The 27,155-nt window shown below is 49.9% G+C and overlaps 1 protein-coding gene across 9 annotated transcripts in view; it reads left to right on the top strand.

Moving 5' to 3' along the window:
• MYO5B (myosin VB) overlaps positions 1-27,155 on the top strand; it is a 387,835-nt gene that overhangs the window by 331,523 nt on the left and 29,157 nt on the right. For all 9 annotated transcript variants that reach the window (XR_016387637.1, XR_016387636.1, XM_089895168.1 and 6 more), the window contains 8 exons: positions 4,911-5,144; positions 13,358-13,442; positions 14,211-14,359; positions 15,478-15,597; positions 17,446-17,586; positions 21,269-21,334; positions 24,534-24,773; positions 25,847-25,947. Coding sequence is in view for 7 of the 9 variants with exons in the window: in XM_089895168.1 (XP_089751294.1) it covers positions 4,911-5,144; positions 13,358-13,442; positions 14,211-14,359; positions 15,478-15,597; positions 17,446-17,586; positions 21,269-21,334; positions 24,534-24,773; positions 25,847-25,947 (1,136 nt within the window). In the remaining 2 variants the exon portion in view is untranslated. The remainder of the gene's footprint in view (positions 1-4,910; positions 5,145-13,357; positions 13,443-14,210; positions 14,360-15,477; positions 15,598-17,445; positions 17,587-21,268; positions 21,335-24,533; positions 24,774-25,846; positions 25,948-27,155) is intronic.

Genomic DNA, 27,155 nt, shown 5'->3' with positions numbered 1-27,155 from the left:
CAGAGCATCAGGAGTGGATAGGAAAAGGTCTGTACTCTGGGATCAGCCATTTGGAAAACACAATCACAAGGAGGACCTAGGGTTGTATTATTATTATCATTGCCATTATTATTATTATTATTATTATGGCTGTTGATGACTGGCCAGGAAAGACATTGTGCCAATTAACCTTCTGAGCAAGGTATAGTCAGAGGGACGAGCAGATTTTGTTGGCACTGCTGCACCCTGCCAGGAGCCCCATGTACTGCCCTGCCGCCTCGGCCCTGGGTTCCAGCCATAGGGCCCTGCATTGGCATTGCTGATTTCTCAAGTTGACTTGAGAGGTTAAGAATAAATCTGGTATTTTATACTCCATGTGCTGGAACATCAAAGAGAAGCAGATTTAAAAGGCCTATTTTTAAAGAGCTTTTTGCCTTCAGCTTCCTGCTTGGCAAACATCTGTGAGTAGTGGCAGGTGTTACCCTGTGTGCAGAGGGTAAGGAGAAGAGGCAGGAGGGGGTGGGTTAGATCTTGCTTTCTTGTGTCCCTCTCCATGTTGCCTGACTGTGTGCTAGGCGCTGTTCTCATGTGTCAACTCATTTGATCCTTACCACAACCCTATGAGATTTAACATTATTCCCATTTTAAACAGGCACAGAGAGGTTAAGTAGCCCGCAAGGCCACACAGCTAGTAAGTAGCATGGCTAGGATTGAAACTTGGCAGTTTGGTTCCAAAGAATGTTCTGTTGCCTCCAACCAAATTTTAGGATATCTGCATATTACGGGATTCTTCAGACATGTGAGAATTCCTCAGAACAAGGAAGACCCTTAGCTTTGGGGTTCATTCTCATAGACAACGTCGTCCTTGGACAGTGGGGTGTGTGACCCAGTGTCAAAGAACATGTGTGGTGCTGTGTCACGAGAGGAGTCAGCAGTGTAATCCGTGGCACCAGGACTTGTTTTATTGCAGTCTCTTAGCAGGCAGGGCTAGCCTTTGTAAATGAATGGGTTTCTGTTCTTTCTTTATGGCTGGAGGCAACTCAGGCAGCTGCTCCCCTGACACACAGGGTTCTTAGCCAGGAGGAAAGGATACACGTGTGCCAGGAACAACATAGGTGAAGGCATCCCAGAGTATTTGTCAGAGCAGCATGAGGTGTAGTGGTCAAAGTCCCAGCTGGATGGAGGTTTGAGTTCTGTCTCAGTTATACTTGCAACCAGAGCTGACAGGTTGGGGTTATGGCCGAATCTCTGATTAGGCCTTAAGTTCCTCAGAGACAATTGGCCTAAGATCTCTAACTTCTAGCTCAAAAATTCACTGATGCCATAAAGTGGCTAATAAAGTGGTTCCCAACTCCAGACTGCAATGAAGAATCACGAGGGGGAGCTTTTTTTAAAAAGTATCCCCACTGCCAAGAAGTCAGCAAAGGAGGAAACTGAAAGATAAAACCAGGGTAAGGTTAGTGCCCAAAATTCATGTTTAAGGTTTTGTGCACCCAACTGAAGAGACAAGAGGCAAAATTAGCACGAAGCTCCCAAGCAAACAGAAAGAAGGGAACAGGATCCCTTGAGAGCTGTTGAAAGAGTTTAGGAGGGTTTGGAGCTGTCCGTGGTGCTGAGACAGGTTTCCTGAGGGTTTTCAGAATCTGTGATGTAATAAACCACATCCTTCACAATATCCTTCAGCAGTAAGTTCAGTGACAGTTCCTGGGATGATTTCTTGCAGTGTTCCTGGTGTAGGCCTGTGGTGTGACATTTTTCAGCCAAAATGATGTAACCTATGAACTTGGCTCTCTATCAATCTGGCTTTATTCAAGCACAGCATGGAGAGTGAGGCCAGTTGAGCTAACAACAGTTTTACAACGAGGGTCAAGTTCCTTAGACCTTTATGAGTATAAGGCTATATTTAAACATATTTTATTTGATATATGAAAATATGATGCAAATGTATGGATTCAGTCAGTAACCTCTATTTATTTATTCGTTTATTTATTCATTTATTTATTTATTTTACAACATATTAAGATTCTTTTTTTTCCTATTTTTAAAAAATTTTTATTGGAGTGTAGTTGATTTACAATGTTGTGTTAGTTTCAGGTGTACAGCAGAGTGGATAAGTTATACATGCACACATATCCACTCTTTTTTAGATTCTTTTCCCACATAGGTCATTACAGAGTATCGAGTAGAGATCCCTGTGCTACACAGTAGTTCTTATTAGTTTTCTGTTTTATATACAGTAGTGTGTATGTGCCAATCCCAATCTCCCAATTTCTCCTTCCCCTCTTTCCCCCCTGGTAAACATAAGTTTGTTTCTACATTTGTGACTCTGTTTCTAAGACAAATATCATATGATGTCACTTACATGTGGAAACTTAAAAAAAAAAAAGGGACAGATGAACTTACTTACAAGTCAGTAACCTTTTCAATCAGTTTGATTCAGTGTACTTAGTACACACTTGGTAAACATTAGTTAATATTTTATTTTTCATCCATGTACATTTGAAAAATCGTATGTGACAAGTCACAGTTTTATGTCCTTCTGTGCCTCAGTTTTCTCAACTGTGAAATGGAGATATTAATCAGCCTTACTACATAGGATTTTTGTGACTAGAGAATGAGTTAATAGATGTGAATCCTGTAGTACAGTGCCCTTGAGCAGTGGTGCAGAGTAAGCATCCTCTCGGGATGTCTGGGGAGCTCGAGGAGAACAGGGGTCCATACGGAAATCCCCAGCCCGCTGCTGTTAGGAAAAGGCCCTCGCTGGAGGACAGAGCTGGCCGGGTCTCGAGTCACACTGACAAAGGCAGCTCCAGGGAGCCTGGCCTGCCACCACAGGGAGGGTTTCCGGGGTCTATGAGGGGCAAGTGCCCCTCACCACTCCCTGTGCCAGGCTTGGCTGCACGGCCATGGGTTCCATGGCATGAGGATGAGGCAGGGAACTGCTGGGCCCTTCTGGGGTCCTCCTTTCTAAAACCATGCCTCCGGAACAGGAAATGTGCCGCTGTTAGGAATCTCCCACCCACTCCCCAGGCGGCCGGCAAAGAGTTCGTAGCATCTCTCCCAGGGGGTCCCTAGAGAACTGAATGATGAAGAAGCTGCCCTTTATCAGGCACTAACTGTGCCCCTGGTGCCGGGCCCCAGGGAAGCCCTTAATCTCCCTGAGCCTTGATAAAACCCTGTGAGGAAGGAGTTACAGTTAATCTGTCTTTCACACGTGAGGAAGCCAGGCACAGGGAGGTGGAATGACCTGACCACACGTTCGCAGCTGATCAGGATAGAGCTGCGGTCTGAGCACAGGTCTGTCTGGGTCCAGTCTCTTAACTCCCCAACTTCCCAGAGCCTCGCCTCAGCGTGTGTGTCAATGAAAGCAAAGAGCTGGCCTCCTAGACATGTTATCTTTGCATGAGGTTCCTGGGGTGTCATCACTGCCCATAGCAGGATGTCACCATCACGTTGTGTGCCTCTCCACACCTGCTCCATCTAGAGGCCTCCGCAGCCCCGTCCTCCTTCCCACGTTCCCGGGGATCTGACCCAGGCTGCAGCACCTGGAGGAACCTCGCTTCCCGCCCAGAGCAGAACAAAGTCAAGGTGGCTAGTCCAACACGTGTTCCCTCCCTGAACCCCACCCGCCTTGTGCAGAGACTCTTCAGCTTCCTGGGAGACCCAGACCTGGGTGGGCAGTGCAGATGGCACTGGGGTTTTTAAACAGATGCTACCTAATTGGATTTCTTATTTGTGATTACTTAGAGCAAGGCTGACTGCCAGACCAGACATAAGGGCATGTCAGGTAATAACTGGGAGGTTTCCACAGACTGTGGGAGGATCTTTTTGTGCTGTATCAATGAGGGAAATGTACCACTTGGACACCAACAATGGGTCTCAGCCTTGAGGCCGCATGGCGTTGTACTGGGTCCCACAGCTGTCCGTGTGCCGCCCCTCACTGCTTTCCACGAAGCTTCACTGCTGGTGTGAATTAGCCATTGGTTCCTGGTGCCCCAGCTTGTTGGCAGTTTAGCCAATAGCTCTGTTCTACTTGGAGCTCCTGCAGAGAATAGCAATGAAGAATTGTCACTGACTGTTGCTTGCTTGCTTGGTTATTGGGAGAACCCTGCTTCTTCCACTCCACTTTCCCTGCTGACCACTTTGAGCTGATATGCTCAACTGCAGCACCACTTCCTGCCCATGTTTACACTAGCACTTGACACTGGCCCTGGGTCCTCAGGGCGTCCTCTGTGTGAGCTCATCCACAGTCTGCCTCCGAGTCCCCCCTCCGTACCTCTGCCAGGCACCCAGGAGAATGCTTCTCACTTACCTATTGCTTGAGTGGGTACATGATTGGGTACCTCGCCGGCAGGGACGGGTTCTGCCAGGGCATCAATTTCTGGAGTCAGAGTCTTACAGGATAAGCTGACAGGTGGTGGGAGGGATCCCTAGGCCCCATGGAGGACCTCCTTGGAAGAGGGGATGCTGAAGAGGTCCTTTGTCTCGGAGCCAGCGATTAGGTTGCAGCTCTTTGTACCAGTGAGTCCAAGGACAGGAGGGCCCAGCGTGAAAGAGCAGGGAATCCTGAAAAGCAAAGGCTGCAGTTCCAAGAAGCCAAAAACATTGTTCCTGCAACTTAAAAACTGGGCGTAAGATCTCTCCAGCCGGACACAGAAGGCTAGCCACTGTCGGCCAGCTTCCAGCTCTGTCACAGCTCCTAAGCACTCCTTGAATGTCAGTACTGGTGTTTTTTCTTTTCCTTTATTTCTCCTAGGTTCACAGTAGAGTTTCGTTAGGGAGATGCCAAGAAAGCACTCAAGCGTTCGGTGATTGTGAGGTTTAATTCTGCCTTGGAAGTCCCTTTTTTAATTGCCTTCATGTTTGTTCCTGTCCCACTAACCTTGCTCTCCACCTGTTTCCTCCCTCCCTGTTTGCTGGTGCCCTCCCAGAACAAAGAGTTCAAGATGCTGTCGGAGCAGCTGTCAGCCATCACCTCCACACACGTCACGGAGGTAGAGAAGCTGAAGGAGGAGCTGGCCTGCTACCAGCAGAGCCAGAGTGTGGACAGCAGCCCGCAGCTGCAGGAGGAGGTCGAGAGCCTGCGGACAGAACTGCAGAGGGCCCACTCGGAGCGTAAGGTCCTGGAGGACGCCCACACCCGGGAGAAGGACGAGCTGAGAAAGGTATGTCGGGGCCAGAGGGGCAGCTGGGTGGTGGCTGGCTAACGGAGCGCCCCTCCGAAGTGGTTTCTTCTTCCAGCTGTTACACTGCCATAGACTTTACTGGGGCTTGTGCCCAAGACTGACCATCCCTCTGCGTTTAGATGTAAAGTGCCACTGCTTTGGGGGAACCCACACAAGCACGTGTCCATTCACCTGGCAAGTGCTGATTGAGTTTCTGCCATTACCTGGACATGATGGCATCCCCTGAAAGGTTACACACATGTGCCTTTGGGCATGTTCCTTATAGTCTAGAACTAGCCACTGAGTCCGCTCTGCAGTTCGAGTTCCTGTTGGCAGGAGAGACGGTGCAGAGGTAGTGGCCTTTCTTCTTAACGTTGCCTGCAGGAACTAGGGGCAACCTCTAGGCATCCCTACCCATAATCATAGTGCTTTGGGGAATTTGCCTTAAGTGTTGATAGTTTCAGCCTGACTAATCTCCTCTGGTTGGTGTGCTCTGTAGGTTTACTTTCCACCCCATAAAACGGGATTGGACCCCACTCTCCCATCTCAAATGTCAGGATACAGAGATTCCCTTCTCCACTGCCAAGATAGCTGTTCAAACCAGGGAAGTCCCACGTGCCCCTGCGGAGCCTTCCACGGTCTCAGGACGCTGCTTCTCTCCCCCATCTTTATGGCAACCCACAGGCCACAGGGAAGATGGCACACTGCCCACTTATTTAGTTCCTGTCCATCACTGGAGAGTCACGATGGGTTAAGAATCTAAGAGGGAAGGACTCAGTGTTCCTAACATTGAAATAACAATTTTCAGTGTTTAAAAATTGGGGCAAGCTGAATGCTGCCACAGAAAGCATCCTGAGGTAGACACAGGAGTTTCCAGATTCTCATCCCTGCATTGCCATTACCAAGTGCATGCAGGAAGTCTCACTGGCCTTAGTTCCCTCATTTGTTTAAAAAAAAGAAAAGAAAAGAAGAAGAAGAAGAAAGGTTGGTTTAGATCATTTTTTAGGCCCTTTCTACTTGCAGCTAGTCGGCTCCATGAGATGGTATTTGATGGTTTCTAGAAGGAAAAAGAACCTCCCTCAGCCCTGCTCTGTAGTGCCTGTCTCTTCCTGTGCCCAGTTACCTTCTCCTGGGCTGAGCCCTCAGGCACAACCGGGAAATAGGGGGGCTGCCATCCACCTGCTGACCCAGCTCCTGCTGGGCTTGCCTATGTCACTTCCCGTCCTGGGCAGAACTTCCCCACTGTCAGCCACTGTCTTCCCCAGATCCCAGGGGGTTTCCCAGAGTCAGAAGGGAGATCCACATGGGGATTAGGTGATGAGGAAATTGAGACATAGGACTTACCAGTGCAGGCAGCCTGGCACAAAAGAGGCCACCCTGCAGCCGGTTGCCCAGATAAACCTGCCAGTTCACCCACCACGCCTGGAGTGGACTTCATTCTTCGGGGTAAAGCACATGCTTAAGGAAACTCCCGTTACAATGTATCTACAAGCCTGTAACCTATAAAGCGTGGAATTCCAAACTTGTTTTTTATGGATCCTTGCTAACAGATAGACAGTAACCCTTGTATGTGAATAAGAGACAAGATGGTGAAATCCACAGGCAGAGAGAAGAGGCCAAGATTAGAACTGGAAACTCTTGAGATTGGTGACCCTGGGAGAAAAAGAAAAGCAGGTTTTCTGCACATGGGTGCTGGTCACATGAGACGCTGGGAAGTCTGTTAACCCAGCAGATCACAAAACCGGGGTCTACGGTCTCCGCCTCCACAGAGGGCACTTGACTCATGGGCTCTCCAGGCTCCTTCTCTGCCTCCCCTGGGGCACTGTGATTTGGGGACTCAGAGTACTTTTAAAGCATCCACGTCTCCGTCCAGGGAGCCTAAGGGTTTATAATATCCCGTGAGCCAAATAAGGAAGCGGGCTGCCTCCTCCTCTCCTTTGGAAAAATTGTTACTATTGAAGTCTGGACCTGGGTCTTAAATATCAATACAATGAGAGCTTGGTCCTGGCAAGAAAAAAGAAAAATTCAAGGACACTGCCAAAAAGGGAATAGCAGGCACAGAGGCAGAAGGAGAAAAGCACCTTCCCTGACTCCAAATATAAGCAAGCCCCAAGCTGGTAACTTAAGAAACTGGCGTGAAATGATTAAGTGCGATGTCCATCTTTTTCCAGAAGGAGAAAAAGTGGAAGCAAATTTTTCTCTTTCTCTAAGGTCTTCCAAACGTTTATTTTGGTGGCTGTGGGGTAGGGCAGGTAGGGGCTGGCTTTTTCCCCCTCTGGTTCTTCTCTGCCGAGTCTGGGTTTAATATTTATCAAAGGTACCACGTCCAGTCTTAACAAACGCTGAATAATCAGACAGTTGGTTTCTTCTCGGGCTTGTCCAGCAGCCTGCTCCTTGCTGAACAAGATTGATGAGATGGGCGAAGCAGGGAGGGAGCTGGCTGCTGGTAGATGTTTAATTAATGGATTTGATATTTCTGTCAGCAAATGTTGTATTGGAACTGGCATCCCGGTAAACTTGGGGCTCCCCACTTCTGACGGCATTCTCATTGTCAGGCCACGTGGCCATGCTGCCTTGGACTGTGGGAGGCCAGGCCTCCCTGGGGGCGGAGCCTGGGCATGACCCACCCCCATCAGCTGCAGAAGTTAGCTGACAGTCGTTCTATTAAAGGCGTCCTTGCTGCGGCCTCTCCCCAGGGTGGTCTGCACCTCGGCCTGGAGTCTCCTTTCCTTTTAGCTGTGGGATGTGTATTTTGTTCCTTCTTAAAGCTATCAGTGATCCCTGCGCTGATGGACTTGTGCAGCTGTGCTGTTTCCTATCCCTGATGAAAGAGACATGAGTCCCAGGGCTGCCCTTGACACAGAGGCAATGGCTCATTATCTAGAATCTGCTCTGCTGGTGAGGCCAGCACGGCCTGGCTCAGAGCAGGGCTGTGGGTGGGTAAGAAAGAGCAGCCCACAGCTAGGTCCCTGGCTCTGAGCGAGGGTCCTTGACACTTGTGAGCCCCGCAGGCCTCGAGTGTTCAGGCTGGTGCACTTGGGGTTCTGCGTTGTATTGTGTCGTCGGCCACCGAACCACCAGCGGATATAGTTACCTTGGATAGTTCCAGTGTAAAGGTTTTGTGTTTTTCCAAACAGAAGTAAAAAGATCTGCCTTTGGGGGTAGGGGGGTTCTCACAGTGGAATGTTTTGAGTCTTTCCCCCGCAAAGATACAGAACAGGACTTCTTTGGCCCATTAAGACTCAGAGTTGTGCTGTCAGCGGGCTTCATGGTTCGTAAGGAGGCTGATGGTTGTTAGAAAGAGGACCCCATGCGTCTCATGGAAGGACATTATCTCACTGCAGAAATCATGGAAGCTCACAGCCCTTCGTTTATTCAGTAGTTATTTATTGAGTGTATTTGTTAGGCACTGTTCTGCACACTGGTGCAAAAGTAAGCAATTTTAAAAGTCCTTCTCTTGGGCTTCCCTGGTGGCGCAGTGGTTGAGAGTCCATCTGCCGATGCAGGGGACACGAGTTCGTGCCCCGGTCTGGGAGGATCCCACATGCCACGGGGCGGCTGGGCCCGTGAGCCATGGCCGCTAGGCCTGCGTGTCCGGAGCCTGTGCTCCGCAATGGGAGAGGCCACAACAGTGAGAGGCCCGCGTACCACAAAAAAAAAAAAAAAAAAAAAGTCCTTCTCATTCTTAGGGAGTGTAAATATTTGGGGGTTATTGGAGAGTATACAGATGGGAATCAAATACAAATTATCCCTCATGTGCAATAAAGAGAAATAAAGCAGAGTAAAGGGATAGAGGGGAACCTTTGGGGCCAGGGCAGGTGTGTTTCATTCAGACTCCCGCTGAGAAGATACCTGAGTGAGGTGAGGAGTGAGCCATGGGGACTTCTAGGGAACAGGTGACAAATGTCACAGCAGGTGCGTCAGCCCTGCGGTGGGAGTAGGCTGGGTGGGTTCAAGGACCAACAAGGAGGCCATCGGGCTGAGGTGGACAGAGCAAGGAGAAGGGTAGGAAGGTGGTGAGATCACATCAGGAAGGATCTTCTGACCTTGAAGGCAACATTGGCCGTGAACCCTCCAGAGAGATGAGCAAGTCTGTCTGGTGCACTTGGTCCCTGCAGGACACACCAGGTCCCTCCCGCCCCGAGCGCCTTCCTGTAACTCTGCTGTCGGAACCAGGCGTTTGAGGCCTGCTCCAGGCTTCGACATCGCTGTCCTTCATGTGTCAGCCTTCTGATCTGTCAGGATGCGGGGTGGCCTAGTGGTTACGAGCTGGACCCGGTCTGCTCAGGGCCACAGCCAGCTGTGGTTTTCTACTAGAAGACTTGCATTTGGCTCTTTTTACAGTGCAAGAACCCAACTTGAAAAAACTAAGTCAAAACAAAACCAAAAGCCCAGAGCTACATTGTATCCCAAAACATTATCACTAGTAAAGGCAGTTACTTAGCTGAGGCATTTGTTTCATTTAACTTACCAGGGACTAAACTAGCCTGATTTACACCAGTGTTGGTTCTGATGATCTGTCCCCAATCACCTTTTAGAGGTAAGAAACACTCTCAAAAATATTGCCTTGCAAGAGTTAAAAGACCCCTCCACCAAAAAAAAACAAAAAACAAAAAACGGAGCTGCTGAATGATGCTTAATGAGCCCCCACAGCTGGCGAGGGTGCTATTTATCACCTGAGAGGACACACCTGCCTGATTCTGTGTTGTTAGCGTCTCCCCCTGCAGCCTGCGTCCCTGACAACAAAAGGAAGGCCATTTGGCTGCAGAAGTTTGTCACCCACCACAACGGCGGCCAACAAACTCTCCATATGCTAGCTGGTTGGGGAGACCAAAGTGTGATTGGGGGAGCGCTCTCTGCCCCCGCCTGGGATGTGGAGCTGAGATGGGGCCCATCCCTCCTGCTGTGCGCCTGCCTCCAGAACTGCTCAGGCAGGAAGAAAAGCAAAGCTCCCCAATGCCACTTTGATGAATGGCTTAGAATAACAAAGCTGAGTTCATCAGAGGCCTGTCTTTTGGAATCAAAGCCTTGGAGGGAGACGGAGGAAAGAAATGAGGTGCCCGCAAAACAGAAGATTTTAGTGGGTACACGCTCGTAACCGTGGCTGCCCCGCCAGCTGGAGTCTTGGCTGAGATTTTAGATCACAGGTGGTTGCGATGGAGCTTCATGATCTTCGCCTGCATTCGGAGGAATGGAGGTTTCAGGTCCGGCCTCGTGGTGGTGGCATGCGCCCTCTACTGGGCAGACGACACGCTCCACTTCAGAGGGACATTGCCGGCCTGTAGGATGCTCAGAGGACAGTCATGAGCACTGAGTGATCCTGGAAGACGTCTCAGGTGCGCACCTGCTCTGTGAGCTGCCCATGTATACAGAAGGTGGTTTAGGGAATGGAAGGCCTAGTTCCATGGAGGGTCTGGTTACCTCACAGCCTGATCTGAGCAGCCACCCACCCTGGTCCACTGGTTCAGGGGTTGCAGTCTTGCTTCTCCGAGGGGGACTGGAGTCCTGCCCTCCTGACTGTGGCACCAGGTGGAGCTTCACTCTGGCTGCACCCTGGGTGGGCTTTTTGTTGTAGAGGTTCACACCACGTGGTTTCTTCTGTTGGTTGTTTTCAGTTTGACTTGTACACCTAGAAAAGGGAAAGCTATTTTGAGTATTTGCCAAGCTAATTTAAAGGCACACGTGAGGTCATTGGGTGGTGAACTGCGTCCAATAACAGCAAATTAGATGAATTTAAAGAGTGCTTTTTTCCTGGCCTCCTGAGCCAAATTGAATTATTTGATTAAACAAGCTCATGTCTTCTAGATGTTTTAGTCAACTATAAACACATTTAAAAAAACAAAAAACAAAACACCCTTTAAAGGAGTCCTGATTTTTGCATGAGGAGAGCTTAGGCTCCTTAACTGGATCTGCAGGGCAATTCATTCGTTCAACAAGCGTTAGGTGCCCGCGTCGGGCCGGGTACTGATGATGTGACAGCCTGGAACGTGGCCCCTGGGTCCTGCTGAGGCCTCTGGTCCAGGCTGAGCAGGCGCGTAAGGAAACCGAGTGTCTGCCAGAGGGCAGGGCCGTAGCGCCAAGGCTGAGAAACCCTGCTTTACGGAAACCTGCTATGGCCCTTACCTGTTTTCTCACTGCTACCCACCTGTTCCTCAGCCCTGCTAGGCTGGGCCCTCTCTGTGGGCAGCTACCTTGAGTCTTGTTCATTTTGCATCCCCTAGCCCCTGGCAGGGCTCCTGGTACAGAGAAGCACATCAGGAAGTGTGTGATGGATGAGTGACAGCCTTGCCCTGTGTCACCCCCTGGGCCAGAACTAGGCTTCGCAAGTGGGAGCCTTTGATGATAAAACAGCGTCCATCCCGATGCTTTTTCTTTTATACTTTGCCCTCACCACCAAGTCAGCTTTGCTCTCTGTGGACACGAAACATCAGTTGTGTTCATTATAATAAAAAATAAATTGTCGACGAAGATAACAGTTTGGTATAATTAGTTACATGAGTGTATACATATTTACCAGCCTTACCTCATTTGATATCCTGTGGGGGGGCAGAGCATGGTCCTTTGCCTGATCCTCCATAGAGAGAGTTCCTGACCATGAAGGGGGTAATAATCTACTTGGTGGGAACGGGTCTGCTGAATATAAGGACGTAATGCCAGCGGTTCTTGCCCTAGAGCAGTGTCAGCATTGCACTCACTAGGCAGCGCCTCATTCCTGTAACTCTGAGCAGCACGTCCGCAGATGAGCTGACGAGGGAAACTGAGTCCATCTGAACTGAGGTTGCAAAGGAGCTGCAGTGTCCCGTTGCCGGGATGGGACAGTGTCCTGGAAGGTAGTTTTGAGCCACATTTTGAAGGAGACTGAAAGCTCCTTGAAGTTTGAAGGAGTTGGGTCATGTTAATGGAGGGTTAACAAATGGCTTGGACCTTTTGCAAGCCTCTGCCAGTACTGTGTGTCTGCTCTTCTCTGTAAGGATCCTTAGAGAGCACGCCACCTGCAGCCTATCAGCAGCTCCCCAGAGGGGCCAAGGCACCTAAGTGGGAGCCACTGCCTTCTGAATTCCGAAGGGGAGAACAGCAGACCCCAGTCCTGGACTCCAGCCTCGTTGCAGTTCTCTCCTGACCCTTTCTACGTGATGCTGGGGGTTGGGGGGAGCAGTTCTCTTAACTCACCTCTTGGTGCCTTAAGCTTACCTTTAAAGCCAGGAGGAAGGGCAGATGGCATTGAAACATAACTAGTTGGAATTCAAACCTCTCCAAGGCTTCTGCCCTTTAGCCAGCATCCCTGGGGCCTCCTTTCCTGCTTTTCCTGCCACGGGGTCTAGCAGCATTTCAAGGGAGTGCAGGTGGGTCCTCTGGGATCTGTGTGATCCTCTCTCCCCCTGGATTCCATGCCACAATCTGCTAGGTAGCAATTCTGGTAGGTCACCATCTAGTCTCAGCTACTCTGCACAGGCTGGTTATCACGTGTTCTGTTATTGTACTGAGGATGGCATTTTGAGGCTCTTTCTACACAGGTTGGGAAGAAGCCTCTCCCCAGTAGGTCATAAAATGTACCAAAGGTAGCCAGAACCGATTTCTTCAACCAAAGGGAGCGAGGTTGTTTATGCTCATCACTCAGACCAAAACCTGGGAGCCTGTCTTATGCTCATTTTTTTGTCTTTTGCCACACCTAGCACAGGGTACTGTGCTTAGGAAAAAAGCAGCTTCACTGAACATAATTCACCTCCTCTAGTTGAAAGTCAATAGCAAGGCTCCTTCCCTTCCCCAGCATCTGAGCTGTGTGGGTCCAGTGAGACACACATGGGCAGGGGCGGGTGAAGACCAGGGGTAATTCTTAATTGTGAGCTTTAGGCTTTCCTGAGACTCAAACATGAGAGCTCAGAATTTACCAAGACATGGAACTAAATACAAGAAGGCCCGTTATCATTGTAAGATCCTGAACACAGCATATGACCTTGGCGTAGACTTTTCTTGAGGTTTCTGTGGGCATTGCAAAACCACAAACAGTGGTAAACTCATCTGCCTTGTTCTAATGGGATTTTTCTTTCAGTGTACAATTTTAATCCCCAAATGAAAGCAGCTTTGGCCGATTCAATTTTCTTTAGTAAAAAGAGCATTTAAACTTAACCAGCTGAAGTTCAGACCTCACAAAAGGAGCCTTTCCTCTGCCCGGCTTCACAGGCAAATATTCTTCCCCCTGCTCTCTCTTTCAGCGAGTTGCAGACCTGGAGCAAGAAAATGCCCTCTTGAAAGATGAGAAGGAACAGCTTAACAACCAAATCCTGTGCCAATCTAAAGGTAGGTACCAAAGGGCAGGACTTTTCATTTTGGATTTTAAGTTCTTTTCCACACGAATTTTCCCCCAAAGATTTCTACGAAGCGTGTAGTTAGTCCGGATGCTGCAGTGGGGAAAGGGTTTCATCAGGAGAGAGATGAAAAAGAAGGGTGATCTTTAAGATCCCGCGACATTTGGTTTCAGGAGTTTTAATCACCTGAGCGCACAGACTCACCCTGCATGGTCTTTAACTGTTTTAAATTTCCCTTTAAGAATTGTTTCTTTCCACTGATACGAATCAGAAGTTTTGGTGGGAGAAAAGCCCACCCATGTTACCTTTTTGCCTTCCCTCCTTCCCCCCACCTAACCTGCGGCCATATCTCCTCGCATCTCCTTTAATCTCTCTGCACAAGAACCTGAAAGACCAGGAATAAGGAAGAAACTCTGGAACAGAACCTGGGTTCTTCCGACATTGTTGCTATGACAGTTGTTGTAAGAGAGAGTCTGGCATGTTAGCCGAGCGAGTTGTCGTGTGTGCAGCCGGCTTCTCTCCCCAGCCCCTAGGGGCAGAGTGGGCTTTCCCCCGCTCCGAAGACTGCAGCCGAGCCTTGGGAGCAAACCTCCCTGGGCTCTGCAGAGGGTGAAGTCGCTGAATAAACTCGCCAAGTATCTGTGTCGTGAGCTTGTTGTGGGCAGCCTTTTAACAAGAGTTTAGTCGGCAGGCACGAGTGTTCACGCTCGAGGGGAAGCCATGCCAAGCAGACGTGCAGCTCCGTGCACTTGCTTTCCAGATGAACTTGCCCAGACCTCTGTCGAGGAAAACCTCCTGATGAAGAAGGAGCTGGAGGAGGAACGCTCCCGGTACCAGAACCTCGTGAAGGAATATTCCCGGCTGGAGCAGAGATACGACAACCTCCGGGACGAGATGACCATCATAAAGGCAAGGAGGGCAGTCCTTCCGCCCACCGGCTTCGCAGCCCTTGTTCTCGCGCTGCTGCCCCTGCAGTGCCGTCTGGCACAGCGATGCCCGGTGATCGGTGCTGCACGAACAGTGTCGCCTCCCCGTGTCAGTTCTCACCCCTCCCGCGGGTAGATCTCACACGAGCAAGTAGCTGGGCAGTGAGTCCTTCCCAAGGGCAGCTCCTTTCCCAACTTTGGGGTCTTATGAAGATCTCGGTTAGGACTTGAAGGAAAATTCCACCAATGTAAATGTGTTCTCTTTCTTGTTTCCTACTCTGGGAGAATCCCTGTGTGGAAACAGGAATAGCGTGGGGAGCACAAGCTGCAGGGGGGCCTGCAAGGGTCTGACGGTTTGTCCTAACCCTCGATGCCACGCAGATACAGGGGAACGTTTTCATGTTTCACGATTTGTCATTCTCTTTTACCCCATGTAACTATTCCCTCCAAAAAGGCGTATTCAAACGAGACTGAAAAAGTTAATTGTATTGGAACCAGGAAGAGAAGCTGAGTAGGAACATATATAGAAATCTAAAATTTTCCTACCGAGATCAGTTTTTACTCTCAGCGCCCAATCAGATGCAAGGGGGGAAAAGAGTCATTTTTAAGTGAACAGTATAGATGATAAGCTCTATTTCTAATAAGCTTACTATTTTCAGAAACAGAATTGGTGGAGTGCAGGTTGAAGCAGGGGCCTCGAGGAGCCGGTGTGCAGTGTTCTCTTCAAGAGGGAGGCGGTGACAGGACTGTCTGTGTACTTCAGGCTGTTTGGGGATTAAGGGTCTTTTCCCCAGGACTTTTCAGAGAAATTGGCCCAATGTTAGGGGTTTGCATTTCATTTACAGGGAACACAGACCCGCTGTAGAGCTGTGTTCTCTTCCAAGTGTCATTTTGTTGCTTAGCTGGACGATTGTAAGAACTGTAGGTGTAAGAACTGTAGGGGAACAGCTCTGTTTAGCTGTCGTTCCAAGAAACAGTGGTACCTATTCTTGTTGACAAAGGAGGCAAAAGTCCAATTCTAGAATGTACTGTTATTTGAAAAATAATAGCTCTTGTTAACATTAGTTCATTATGTGTTTGCACATGTTTCTCCCTAAACAGCAAACCCCAGGCCACAGGCGGAACCCATCAAACCAGAGTAGCTTAGAATCTGACTCTAATTACCCCTCCATCTCGACATCTGAGGTCGGAGACGCAGAAGATGCCCTCCAACAGGTGGAGGTGAGTAAGACAGGCTCTTGGCTATTTGTCTGTGCTCCAGTGGGAGGGTCTGTGACCTGTGTGGAGCTTCCCCCACCAGCGCTGTTCTGTTTCCGGGACCACAGTTCCCCGGGCTCATTCCTGACAGCAGGGTCACTTGAACTGCGGCGGACTTATAGACGGTTCTCTGGAGTTAATATTTACTGTGCAAGGCAATACATTATGGTTCCCACTCTCCATAAAGGAAGATCCCTGATTCCTCTTGCAAAACTGAGGACCTGTTGCAGAGAGGTGAAATAGCTGGAACAGCTGAGTCATTAAAAGAGATATAATTTATCATCCCCATTTAGTATCACAGCACATATAGTAATATCAACAAGAAAATTTCCCTTCCTGACTTAGAAAGCTGGCTAAAACTCAGAGGACAGCAACAAATATTTGAAACAACAGATATTTGCTGAACGAAATGTATCTTTGTCGGTAATAGCCTCTTAGAGTCACACAGCGGTCTTTATATAGTCTGTGTGTAATTTTATTAAAGGTACATAGACACACAGTTTTTCCTCTGGCATTTGAAAAGCAGAAAATCACAAGCACATAAAACCATATGAAGCACATGAAGATAGATGTGGAAGAGGGACGGTTATAAAAACAAATGTGCTTTGATCACATCCTTGTGCCAGGCGCTGCTGGCGGGTACTGGAGAAACAGGTGATCGAGCCAGAGAAGGTCCCTGCCCTCATGGAGCTTGTCTGATGGAGAGTTAGACACTAATCATTTGATGGAAGAAGCTTGTAATACAATTGCGAGTACCGTTAAGTGCTGTAAAGGCAAGTGAAGGATGGTGAGAGATGGCGAGTGATGGAATAAAGGGTGGAAGGATAGAAAAGGAGGTCCTCCAGGTAAAGGTCTGTCTGCTGTACAGTTTGGTGTGGTTTGCTGCCTGCTGTATGTACTTAGTAAGCATTTAATAAATGCTGGCTTAAGGCCCTTGGTTTTGCTTTGCAGTCTCCTGAGTCTGGGTCCCAGAGGCTTTGGTCAGCCTGAACTCCAGATGCACCACCCAGGTGTTTGTATATGTGACGGTTTACGTGCAGGCATAAGCACTTCCATCAGTGGATTTATGGTCTTCCGGGAAGCTGAGGCTGGTTCTTGGGATTGGCCAGAGCAGCATTCATTAAGTGCTGGCTGAACCACATTATGTTGTCCCTTATGTACAAACATGTACTTTTAATATCCGTGTGGATATGCTTGTGCCGATACACGTTTGTCCATGCACACCCACACGTGACAGACCCTGGAGGGCAAACCCAGGCATGAATCTGAAGGAAAAATCTACTGGGAAATTGATGCTGCAGGATCTGTTGGATAAACGGGTTCCCTGGCAGAACAAGCACTGATTTTGATTCAAGGTGCAGTCAAGTGGTATTCGACAGCACATTTAACGGTGATTAGTAAGCACTTTGATCCTTCATCAGGAAGCATTATGTCCTGAGTTTTACAACTTCTCTGTGTGAGACCATTTTCCAGAAATGAGCTCTTTTTTGACTTCCAAATAAAAAGGCTGTGTCCTTATCCATTTGTTCCTAGAGTATATGATTGGTCATCTTAGGTGGCTCACACAGGAGGAATATAAGTGGCTGAGACTCAGATGTTACGCAGACAGAAAATGAGCCTGGAGCACCAACTTTAATATGAGAATGATAGTTGGTTGGCATTGGCTTTGTCTCAGAGGCGTGGATTGATGTTTGGGAGGGAGAGGGAGGACAGACGGCCGACGGAGACAGCTGACCCGGGGGGGTGCCGTGCGCTCCTAAGGCATCTGTGCTATTAAAACCTCTTCTTCCTGCTCCCTGTCTTCCTCGGAAGGAAATTGGCTTGGAGAAGGCGGCCATGGACCTGACAGTCTTCCTGAAGCTGCAGAAGAGGGTGCGAGAGCTTGAGCAGGAGAGGAAGAAACTGCAGGTGCAACTGGAGAAGAAAGAACAGCAGGACAGCAAGAAAATCCCGGTGCGTGAAGGAGCTGCGAGCCCGCAGGGCCGCGCCCTGAGGGTGCTGGCGTCAGAATGACCCAGCTCACTCCTGCCAGGGCTCACGGGGTCAGGTGTGACCACGAGAGGTCGTGCTGGGGCTGGGTTTCAGGGAAGAGCTTCATCTTGTCTTGATGGCGTATTGAATCTTCTCTGCAAGTGCCCACATCACGCCAGTCGGACAGGAGTCAGCTTCCCCAGTACCTTCAGGGTAAAGGATTTCCAGTGGTGAAGCCAGCAGGGAGCCTGTGTCATTGTCACCCACTTGCAAAGAGAACCAGGGCGTAATTAGAGTATAAACACAGTTGACCTTCGAACAACTCGGGCTAGGGGAGCCAACCCTCTGCACAGTTGAAAACTCACCTGTGACGTATAGTCGGCCCTGGTTCTGCATCTCAGGATTCAACCAGTCACAGATTGTGTAGTGCTGTAGTGTTTACTATTGAAAAAAATGCACGAATAAGTGGACCTGTGAGTTCAAACCCGTGTGATCCAAGGGTCGACTATATAGGCGAAAGTCAAATCTTAGAGAAAATCGATACCTGTTTGTACCTGGAATCTGGTGTGGACTTGAGTTTGGTCCCGTTGGGTCAGGGGCAGACCAAGTTTGCAGTCACGCAGGACTGCAGCCTCGCCTCGATCTAAATTATCATCAGTATCTTGGGTCTTGCAAAGATATTTTTTGAAACCTTAGTGTCCCCAGATGTATCAGTCCATCCCAAGGACCCATTGGGCACCTATGCTATGCTCAGCACTGTGCTGGTGCCGGACTCACAGTAGGTGTTCAAAGTGTTTATTAAATGAGGGAGATACAAACAGAGGAGAAACCCCCCCCATTGACTAGATTATAAGTTCGAGGAATGTGTAATCTAGGTCAGGAGGACCAGACATAACATGGGTAAAGAATAAAAAATCACATTGGTAGCGCTCAAATAAATGCCAGGTTGAGTACAAACAGGTTGGTGCTGTAGGAATAGAGAGCAAGTGGTCCTCCACTTGCTATGAGGACCACTTCTAATGGGATATGAGGCCGTTTCAGACATTGATCACATCATTAACTGACCTCACTGTGGGTTTGTGAAAGGCCTTGGGTCTGTTCTCAGGCTTGAGTTGCCCCTTGCGGGGTTCGACCCCCTCCCTGCATCCTCAGCTCTACCCCCACCCCACCCCTACACACTTTCTCCTTTTGTAACACCCGACTTCCCTTTCCAATCAAATGTGATACAGATGTTGATCGGTATTACTGGTAAATTCTTGGGGTTTTTCCTGAGCAGTAAGTGGGGAGGTAAATCTTGCTGATGGATTTAAATCTTTCAGGTGGATTAGATTCAGAATGGAGGGTGAAAGGATTAGGTTTATAAATGACTCATTCAATTAGAAGAGAATCTGCCCTGACAGGCGAGCACAAATCAAATAGATGAAAAGCTGCACAGACGTCAGACAATGCCTGACGTGAAAGTTCCTGGCCGCCCAGCTGTCCCTGAAGGCTCACTCGCCAGGCTCGCCGCTGCAGAAATGCCAAATAATTTTGGAATCTTGGCTTTAGGACTTCTGCTTGTCTCGAAACCGAAACCAGATAAAAAGGGGTATATCTTTCATTAAAAAATAATCACTGAGCAAGAGTTAGAACCGCAGGCTTGGCTCACAGCCCTGTAACGTGCACTGAGGATCTCTGTTTAGGAAGAATGACCTTGTTTCTGCCAGAGTTTGGTAAGAAAGGCAGAGTATGGAATCCCTCTGCAGAAACCCTGAAACTGAGCTTTCAGAGATCCTGTTCTTGGATCTGCCCTGGGTCCCAAGAGAAATTCTGAGCCACCTAGGTCTTTGGTCTGGAGTGATATGGCCCAGGTCTTGGCTATAGAGAGAGGCCAGGCTCTGGATGAGGGATGACAGGGAGGTCCGTAGGGAGCCTGTCAGTGAGGGAGGCACCAAGCCTGCCATGAGGTGGGGCCTCTGGGACAGCCCATCCGTGTGTTTGACTTCCCATCCAGCTGGCTCCCTTTCCCCGGGCCTGGCAAAGTCACCATGGCTATCAGGGGGATTTCAGTGGGCTGTCCACTTAGAAACATAACTGCTGGTCCACCCTAGTACAGCTCCTCAGATTTGGATAGATGATCTCCATTTTCCAAGAACCTAATGCACTTAACAATAATCCATGGTCGTGCGGCAAGCCCATGCTACGTAGAACACAGGTGCAGACCTCTCCCCAGGCCGGCGGGTCATGAGCTGGCCCTGAGCAGTCACATCCCCTACCACTGGGGATAGTGGGAGACGAAGCAGAGACTGGTAGCCTGGAGCGTCGCTTTCCCAGGTTGCAGACTGGAAACAGTGCAGCCAGTGTCGCAGGCCTTGACCTGGAAAGGGCTGCTCAGATCCAGCCCCAGTCTCCAAACCTGGGACCCACCTAATCCAGCCATAGCTGGACTTCAGGTTGCTAGCACTGTGGATATCTAATTAATCACTGTCAGATTTTAGCTCCAGAAACCCATCTTATTCAGGGGCTATCACTCACTACTTGAAACCACCCCTAGCATTTAACCATTGGTGAAGGTGTTTCTACCCCTTCTCATTGGACAGGTCAAGGTCAAGTCCAATAGCTGCCAAGCAGTGATAGGAGTCATCGGCTCGGCTGAGTCCTAATGGGTTAGCGTTCCCGTTGCTGCTATCCACACCCACCCGCTGTGGAGCTGTGAAGTCAGACAGCATTCATGGTGCTCCGTAGCAGGCCAGCTGTCACACTGCCTATTGTAGAGCCACATAGGGGAAGCAGGCTTCTCCACAAGGCGCTTAGAGTGACTTAGTTGGGAAAACAATACACATGTGCACACACACACTTCCCCCCACCACCCCAAAAAAACGAAGAGGGGCTCTTAAACCTCATAATAAGTACATCATCATTATATGTTAACCTTCCTAATAAGAACACAAGTCTAACAGTGCTGGTTTCCTAGGACTACTGAAACAAAGTACCACGAACTAGATGGCTTAAAACAACATACTTTATTCTCTCATAGTTCTGGAGACCAGGAGCCAACAATTAAGGTGTCAACAGGGCCATGCTCTCCTAAAGGCTTGTGGGTAGGATCTGCTCCATGCCTCTCTTTGAGTGTCTGGGCTGTTGGCGGCCCTTGGCATTCCTCGACCTGCAGCTGCGTGACTCCAAGCTCTGCCTCCATCTTCAGTTCATGTGCGGGGTGGGGGGGGTCTTCCCTGTGTGTGTGTCTTCTCCCCTTCCTATAAGGACACTAGTCACGTGAGACAAGGGACCATCCTAATGCCCTCATCTTGACTTGATTATATCTGCAAAGGCCCTATTTCCAAACTGGGTGACATTCACAGGTACCAGGGCTTAGGACTTCGGTGTATCTTTTTGGGGACATGGCTCAACCAATAACACAGTGTTATTTGTGTTCAACCTGTAGGTGCTTGTGAAGATCGTGTGAATAAAGTTACGTAGGGGATGTGGGCAGGCAGGAGGGAGCTCCGTGGTGGCCTGAGGTAGTGAGCTGCATCTTGGCAGGAAGGAGGCGGACATACAGAGGGTGGGAGTGCCGGGCACAAGCAAGGGCAAAACAAGCTCGTCCTGACTGTGGTGGGAAATCATCCTGTGGAACAGCTGCCTTGCAGCCCGTGCTCACCTCCTTGCCTCTTCATCCATGCAGGCAGAACGGCCAAGCAGTGACTTAGATGTGGACCAGGATGCAGATCTAGCCTACAATAGTCTGAAGGTAAGATTCTTGGAAGACAAGCTTCCTTAACTCACCCTACGGAGGACTGATGATGGTGCTGGGCAACGGCAAGTCCAGTCCTGAGCTTCCGTCTACGGATAACTGGAGCCGTAAGCCCACAGTTTCCCCTTCCCGCACTTGAGTTTCTTCATCTTTGAAGTGAAGGAAAATTTGTATTTACTCCAAACACCCCTGAGACAAAATGTATGAGTTTTCCACACCAAGCAATTCTCCAGTTCTCTGTGGACACCAACTAGGAGTCCTACAATTAAATTCAACTGTGGCACAAACTTCCGAGGGTTAACACAGACCCTGCTGGTTAGGGGCTCAGCCCCACAGGACTGCCCCCTCTTCAGATGCCAATCACATCGGTGGGTCCCCAGGACTCTGCTACGATCATGAGTTCCCATGCCCCCCTTCTCACGTTTGATAATTTGTTAGAACGGTTCACAGAACTCAGGAAAGCATCTTACTATTACTCGTTTACTGTGAAGGGTACAACTCAGGAAAGGCCAGATGGAAGGGGTGTGACGCATGTGGGAGGGGACTTGGAGTGTCCAGCCCTCTCCAGACACCTCCACGTGTTCATCAACCGGAAGCTCCCAAATCCTGTCTCTGAGAGGTTTTGTGGAGGTTCCGTTAACACAGGCATAATGGGGTTCAATCATTGGCCGTTGGTGTTTAATTCCATCTCCTGCCCTCCTCCTCCCCTTTCCTAAGGTCGATGGGTGGGCTGAAGGCTGCAGGGCTCTAACCCCAGGCTTGGGTCCTCTGGAAGCCCCCATCCTCCGAGAGTTACCTCAGCATAAACTCCAGCGTGTTTGAAAGGGGTGTACGATGAATAACAGAAGACACTTCCCTCACCTCATCACTCAGGAAATTCCAAGGGTTTAGGAGCTCTGTGCCAGGAACCAGGGGCTAAGACCAAATACAATAGAAGATGTTCCTCTCACCTCTAACACTAGGAGGTTACAAGAGTTTAAGGAGCTCTTCCAGGAACCAGAGCCAGAGACCAAATATATATTTATTATTATGTCACATGTATCTTACCTACCTGATACAGTTTCAGTTAAAGTAAAATGTGCCAGTGGAGTGGACTCACTTTGAAAAACAATCCAGACCAGGATGGAGATATGTAAGGCCGAGGGCTCTCCCAGCGTGTCCAGCAGGAGGCGGCCAGGTGGAGGGTGGAAGGGCTCGGGTCTGAGGACAAGCGGGCCTGCATTTACTGCAGCGATGCGGTGGGTGGGTGGGGGTGGATGGGAGGTACAGTAAAGGGGCGTTAGATGGAGCATTCCCACTCCCCTGTCCTCTTTCCCAGAGACTTGGGAGTTGGGAATGTATCCAGTCTGCCAGGGCCACTCAAGCCTGGTCCCACTTACAGGACTGCAGATAACTCTGGTAACAGCCATATTGCCCAGGAGAGCAGCCCTGAGTCATTCCCACAGCTTTTTGAACAACTAGGGCCACACTAATGGTATAAGAAGAGGGTGCTAGGTAGGTTTTTCTCTTTTGAATTATTGATTAGACTTACTTTCTCATGTGATATTTAAAAGGTTTAACACCTTCCCAGGGGCAGGGGAGTCTCTTGCTGTGATAAATGCCTGTTACAGGGCTTTCTGTACGCCATCCTTCAGCTTCCTTTCCTGAGGGAGGCTTAGCCCCAGAGGAAGGAAAGGAACACGGGATCTTGTTAGGCTATCGGGACATCAATCTCACCCCTCATTTTAAAGATGATAAAATGGTCTATCCCAGTGGTTCTCTTAAGAGGGGTCCTGGGACCAGCGGCATCACTGGGATCATGCTAGAAATGCAGATTCTTGGGCTTCAGCCCAGACCTGCGGAATCAGCAGCTCTGTGGTGGGTCCAGCAATCTGGGTTTTAACACACCCTCTGGGGATTCTGATGCCCACTCAACTCTGGTCAGAGCCAGAGGAAACTTCATCCACCATCTGGTCTCAGTCCCTTGAACCACACCTGAGAGAGCAAAGGTTCCAGGGGTACAAAGTTGTACGTCGAGCCAGAGTGAGGACCGAGGGCTCCTGCCTCCAAGCCAGTGCACCTTCATCAGGCAGTGCTGGCTTGTCCTGGGAGTGCACACTGCTAGCAGAAGGAAGATCACCCAGGCTCTGAGTGGAGTCTTAACTCCTGAACTTAATAACTAGACGCACCAGTAATCACCACACCCCAGGGCCCTTCTCATTTCTGCAGAATCACTTGTCTCCATGCCTGGTCCCAAATCTCCCAGAAATGACCACGTGTGTGGTGCAGTAGTGGGAAGGACCCTGGACCAGCCTCTAAACTCACTGTGAGCCTTCTCTGCTCCATCCTCAGCTTCCTCGTTCATTAAGTAAAAGGGTTATACCCAACGACCTCCTAGCTTTGTGATCCCATGGCTCTGTGATGAATGTGTACCCAGTGCCCAGTTATCCATGTTCTTGGTTTTCTGTGGGAAATTTTGAATCCCATGTATTCCAGAGCTCTGTCAGCAATTTATGTGTAATTATCAGACTTTAAATTATCTGATTTCATCTCAAACACACAGTTAAACATTTTACCTAGAAAATTTTAAATACACTCCAAAACTGAGTTTCAATGGTATTTTTGACTCTGTCTACGGGCAGTGTTTTCTCTGCTGGCACTTGCAATTGACGGCTTTCCGTATGACCAAAATAATGTTCTTGGTCTGTTCTCCAGAACGCTAGTCCATGTGATGCTCCTTAGAAGAAAACGGCAAGGAGGCCTCTCTAGACAAATAAGTTTAGGATATCAGGCATTTTATGTTCTCTCTTGGAAAGTCAAAAGATACATTAACATATTAGGGTTCCAGGAAGTCCTGTGTTAACAGCATGTTTAAAATTGTTAACCCAGCACTTCCACAAAGAAGGGTTTCATAGCCAAATACACCTAGAAATACGAACCCCACTGAATCACTTAGAGGATTGCGACCATACAGGCATCATGTCAGATCCTTGGCTCCGATAACTTGGGGGTCTGGGTTCAAGTCCAGGCCCCAGCTTTGACCACTTGCTGACATAGTCAGAACGTATACTGTGTGTCCCGTCATTAACACGGGAAGGTTGCTCTTAGCTTCCCAGGTGGACGGGGCAGGTGGTTCAGGAAGGTGAAGGAGGAGGCCCCCCGGGGACGCTGCCCGGTCTCCAGGGAGTGATGAGTATGTCACTGGGCTGCCTTCCAGAGGCAGGAGCTGGAGTCGGAGAACAAGAAGCTGAAGAATGAGCTGAACGAGCTGAGGAAAGCCGTGGCCGACCAAGCCTCAGAGCACAGCGCCGCCCACGGCACCCCTGACACCTACTGCCTCCTGCTGAACCAGCTCAAGCTGGCCCACGAGGAGCTGGAGGTGCGCAAGGAGGAGGTGCTCATCCTGAGGACCCAGATTGTGAGCGCCGACCAGCGCCGCCTGGCTGGCAAGGGCTCGGTGAGGAGAGGGGGCCGTGGGCGGGGCATTGGGGCCACGCTAGGGGGAGAGGTGTTTTTCTTACGTTTCTTTACACAGGAGGGCCTTCAACCTAAAATAGCAGAGTCTTTTAGAGTCTCCTCTAAAAGTAGAGCGAGGTACCTGCTGTCCTCCCAGCATGACTTTTCACAGGAGACTGCTGGAAGTTTCTAGGATCTTCTGAAGTTACTCAGTAGGAACATGCTCAAAAGGAATGAGGCTCAGAATTAGAGTAAACCTGGGCCACGGCCTGAGCAGCCCCCTTCGCCTGTTTTTTTCACCTCAGGTCTTGCCCCTTGCTATTTACTTCGTTTCCCAGGTAAAGAAAGTCTTCCTGCTCTCTCAGCTCTCCCAGGGTGACAAGTGCAACTTAGCGTTTGTTCCTAATGTTTCCCCCTCCTGCACAGATTGAGGAGCGGGCGGGAGGGGCCGGAGGCCACCTGGGCTGCTCTGGGCGTGGGCCCAGGGGGCGGGGGAGCTGGGGCAGGTGGGCAGCACTGAGTGTGCAGGATTCCAAACTAAGACAGATTTCAGTCATCTCCTCTGCCTTCGGGGAGCTTTCCCCTCCAGGGACCCCGTCCTTGCCTCTCCCTCCCCCAACCTCCCCTCCACCCTCTCTGCCTTTCACAGCCAGGCCTCTGACTGTGACTGTGATTCTCCCTGACTCTCCCAATGTGATTTTTTTTTTTTATGTACGCAGGCCTTTCACTGATGTGGCCTCTCCCGTTGTGGAGCACAGGCTCCGGACGCACAGGCTTAGCGGCCATGGCTCACGGTCCCAGCTGCTCCGTGGCATGTGGGATCTTCCCGGACCGGGGCATGAACCCGTGTCCCCTGCATCGGCAGGCGGACGCTCAACCACTGCGCCACCAGGGAAGCCCCCAGTGTGATTTTTAAAAGTCACGTTCCTGCCGGGGATTAACCGCTGTTATCTGAAGCCTTCTGCTGCCTTTATCTTTTCCCAAAGGCTCGTTTTTCTCCCTCTGTGTATAGTCATTTCCTGACAGTTGTTTGTATAACCAGAGTTATTTATTTTTTAATCTGGGACGTTCTAGGAGCCAAACATCAATGCCAGAACAAGTTGGCCTAACAGTGAAAAGCACGTGGATCAGGAAGACGCTATCGAGGCCTATCACGGGGTCTGCCAGACGAACAGGTAAGCCCCACCTTGCAGTCACTGTGCCTGGAGGGGGTGACAGGGAAGGAGCCCTGCCCAGCCTGGTATGTGAGGGCCACTCCTCAGGCACTGACCTCGTGCTCAGCATCAGGGTGTTGGTTTTTATAGGAGATAAATGAGGAGGAGTGGACTCGGTGAGTCCCATGCGCTAAGGAAGCCTGCTGTTAGCATCAGCGGGACTCCAACGAGCACCCCTGGAGCATCCCGAACGCCGATCCTCTGAAAAGCACTGGGGAAGGGAGCTTCCCTGAGAGGTCTGACAGGACGAGAGGGAAGGACTGGCTGGGAGCGACTTTTCTCGTTGAAACGGAAGCAGGTGCCAAGTGAGCCCATCTGAGTAGTATCGGAGGGGCTGCTCCAGCTGTTTGCCCCGTCTACCAGCTTTACTCAGCCCAGCTGGTGGATGCACGCGACACTGGGCCCCATGCCCTGGCATTTAAGACATGGAACCCAAGCCAGGCACTGCAGAGATTGGATGGGAGAACGTGACCACTACCATATTGGCTAAAAGGAGATTTCCCTGGACTTTAGCCTGGACTAAATTCCAGAACTTTCCCACTTCTGGTCCCCCCTCAAGGGGGAGCTACGCAGGGCTAAGGCAAAAGAGAGTGACTGAGGGAGGCAGCAGGGCCCCGAGACACAGGACAGAGCAGGGCCCCCGAGGTAGTGCAGCCGAGCACTTGAGAGTGTGCACTGGGGTTCCATTCGCTTACCAGCTATTCAGGGACACTTCAAACCGCTCAGTGCTTTGTTTCCTCACCTGTGAACTGGGGACGGCCATCGCAGCCTACCACATAGGGTGACTGAGGTTAGGCGAGTTAGTCCGTGCAAAGCCCTCAGAGCAGTGCCTGCCCATGATAAGCACACAGTAAACATCAGTGTTGTTACAGCCCCTCTTATTACCTGTGCCTCTGTGGGCACTTGTAAAACCGGAGCTGGCCTTTTCCCTGGCTACCTGTCTCTCTTCCTGAATGTTGATCAATCATTAAGCATTTGTTTAAAATTGCTAAAAACAGCAAGTGCACCCAGAAAGTTGTCGGTAGCGGGCACTGGGAGTGCAGCATGAACCTGTTTGCGGGAGTGTCACCGAACGACGTGAGGACTTCCCAGGGCTTTGATTCCCAGATCTTCTCATCTGGCCCCTCTTTCTGCGGATGAGAAAACTGAGCTACTCAGGCACACGATGG

The sequence above is a fragment of the Delphinapterus leucas genome, chromosome 14 (assembly GCF_059928025.1).
Source record: "Delphinapterus leucas isolate spDelLeu-1000000601 "Yukka" chromosome 14, BTC_Dleu_Yukka2, whole genome shotgun sequence".
NCBI lineage: Eukaryota > Metazoa > Chordata > Mammalia > Artiodactyla > Monodontidae > Delphinapterus > Delphinapterus leucas.
Note: the sequence above shows the minus strand (reverse complement) of the source record. Positions and strands in the feature narration are given on the sequence as shown.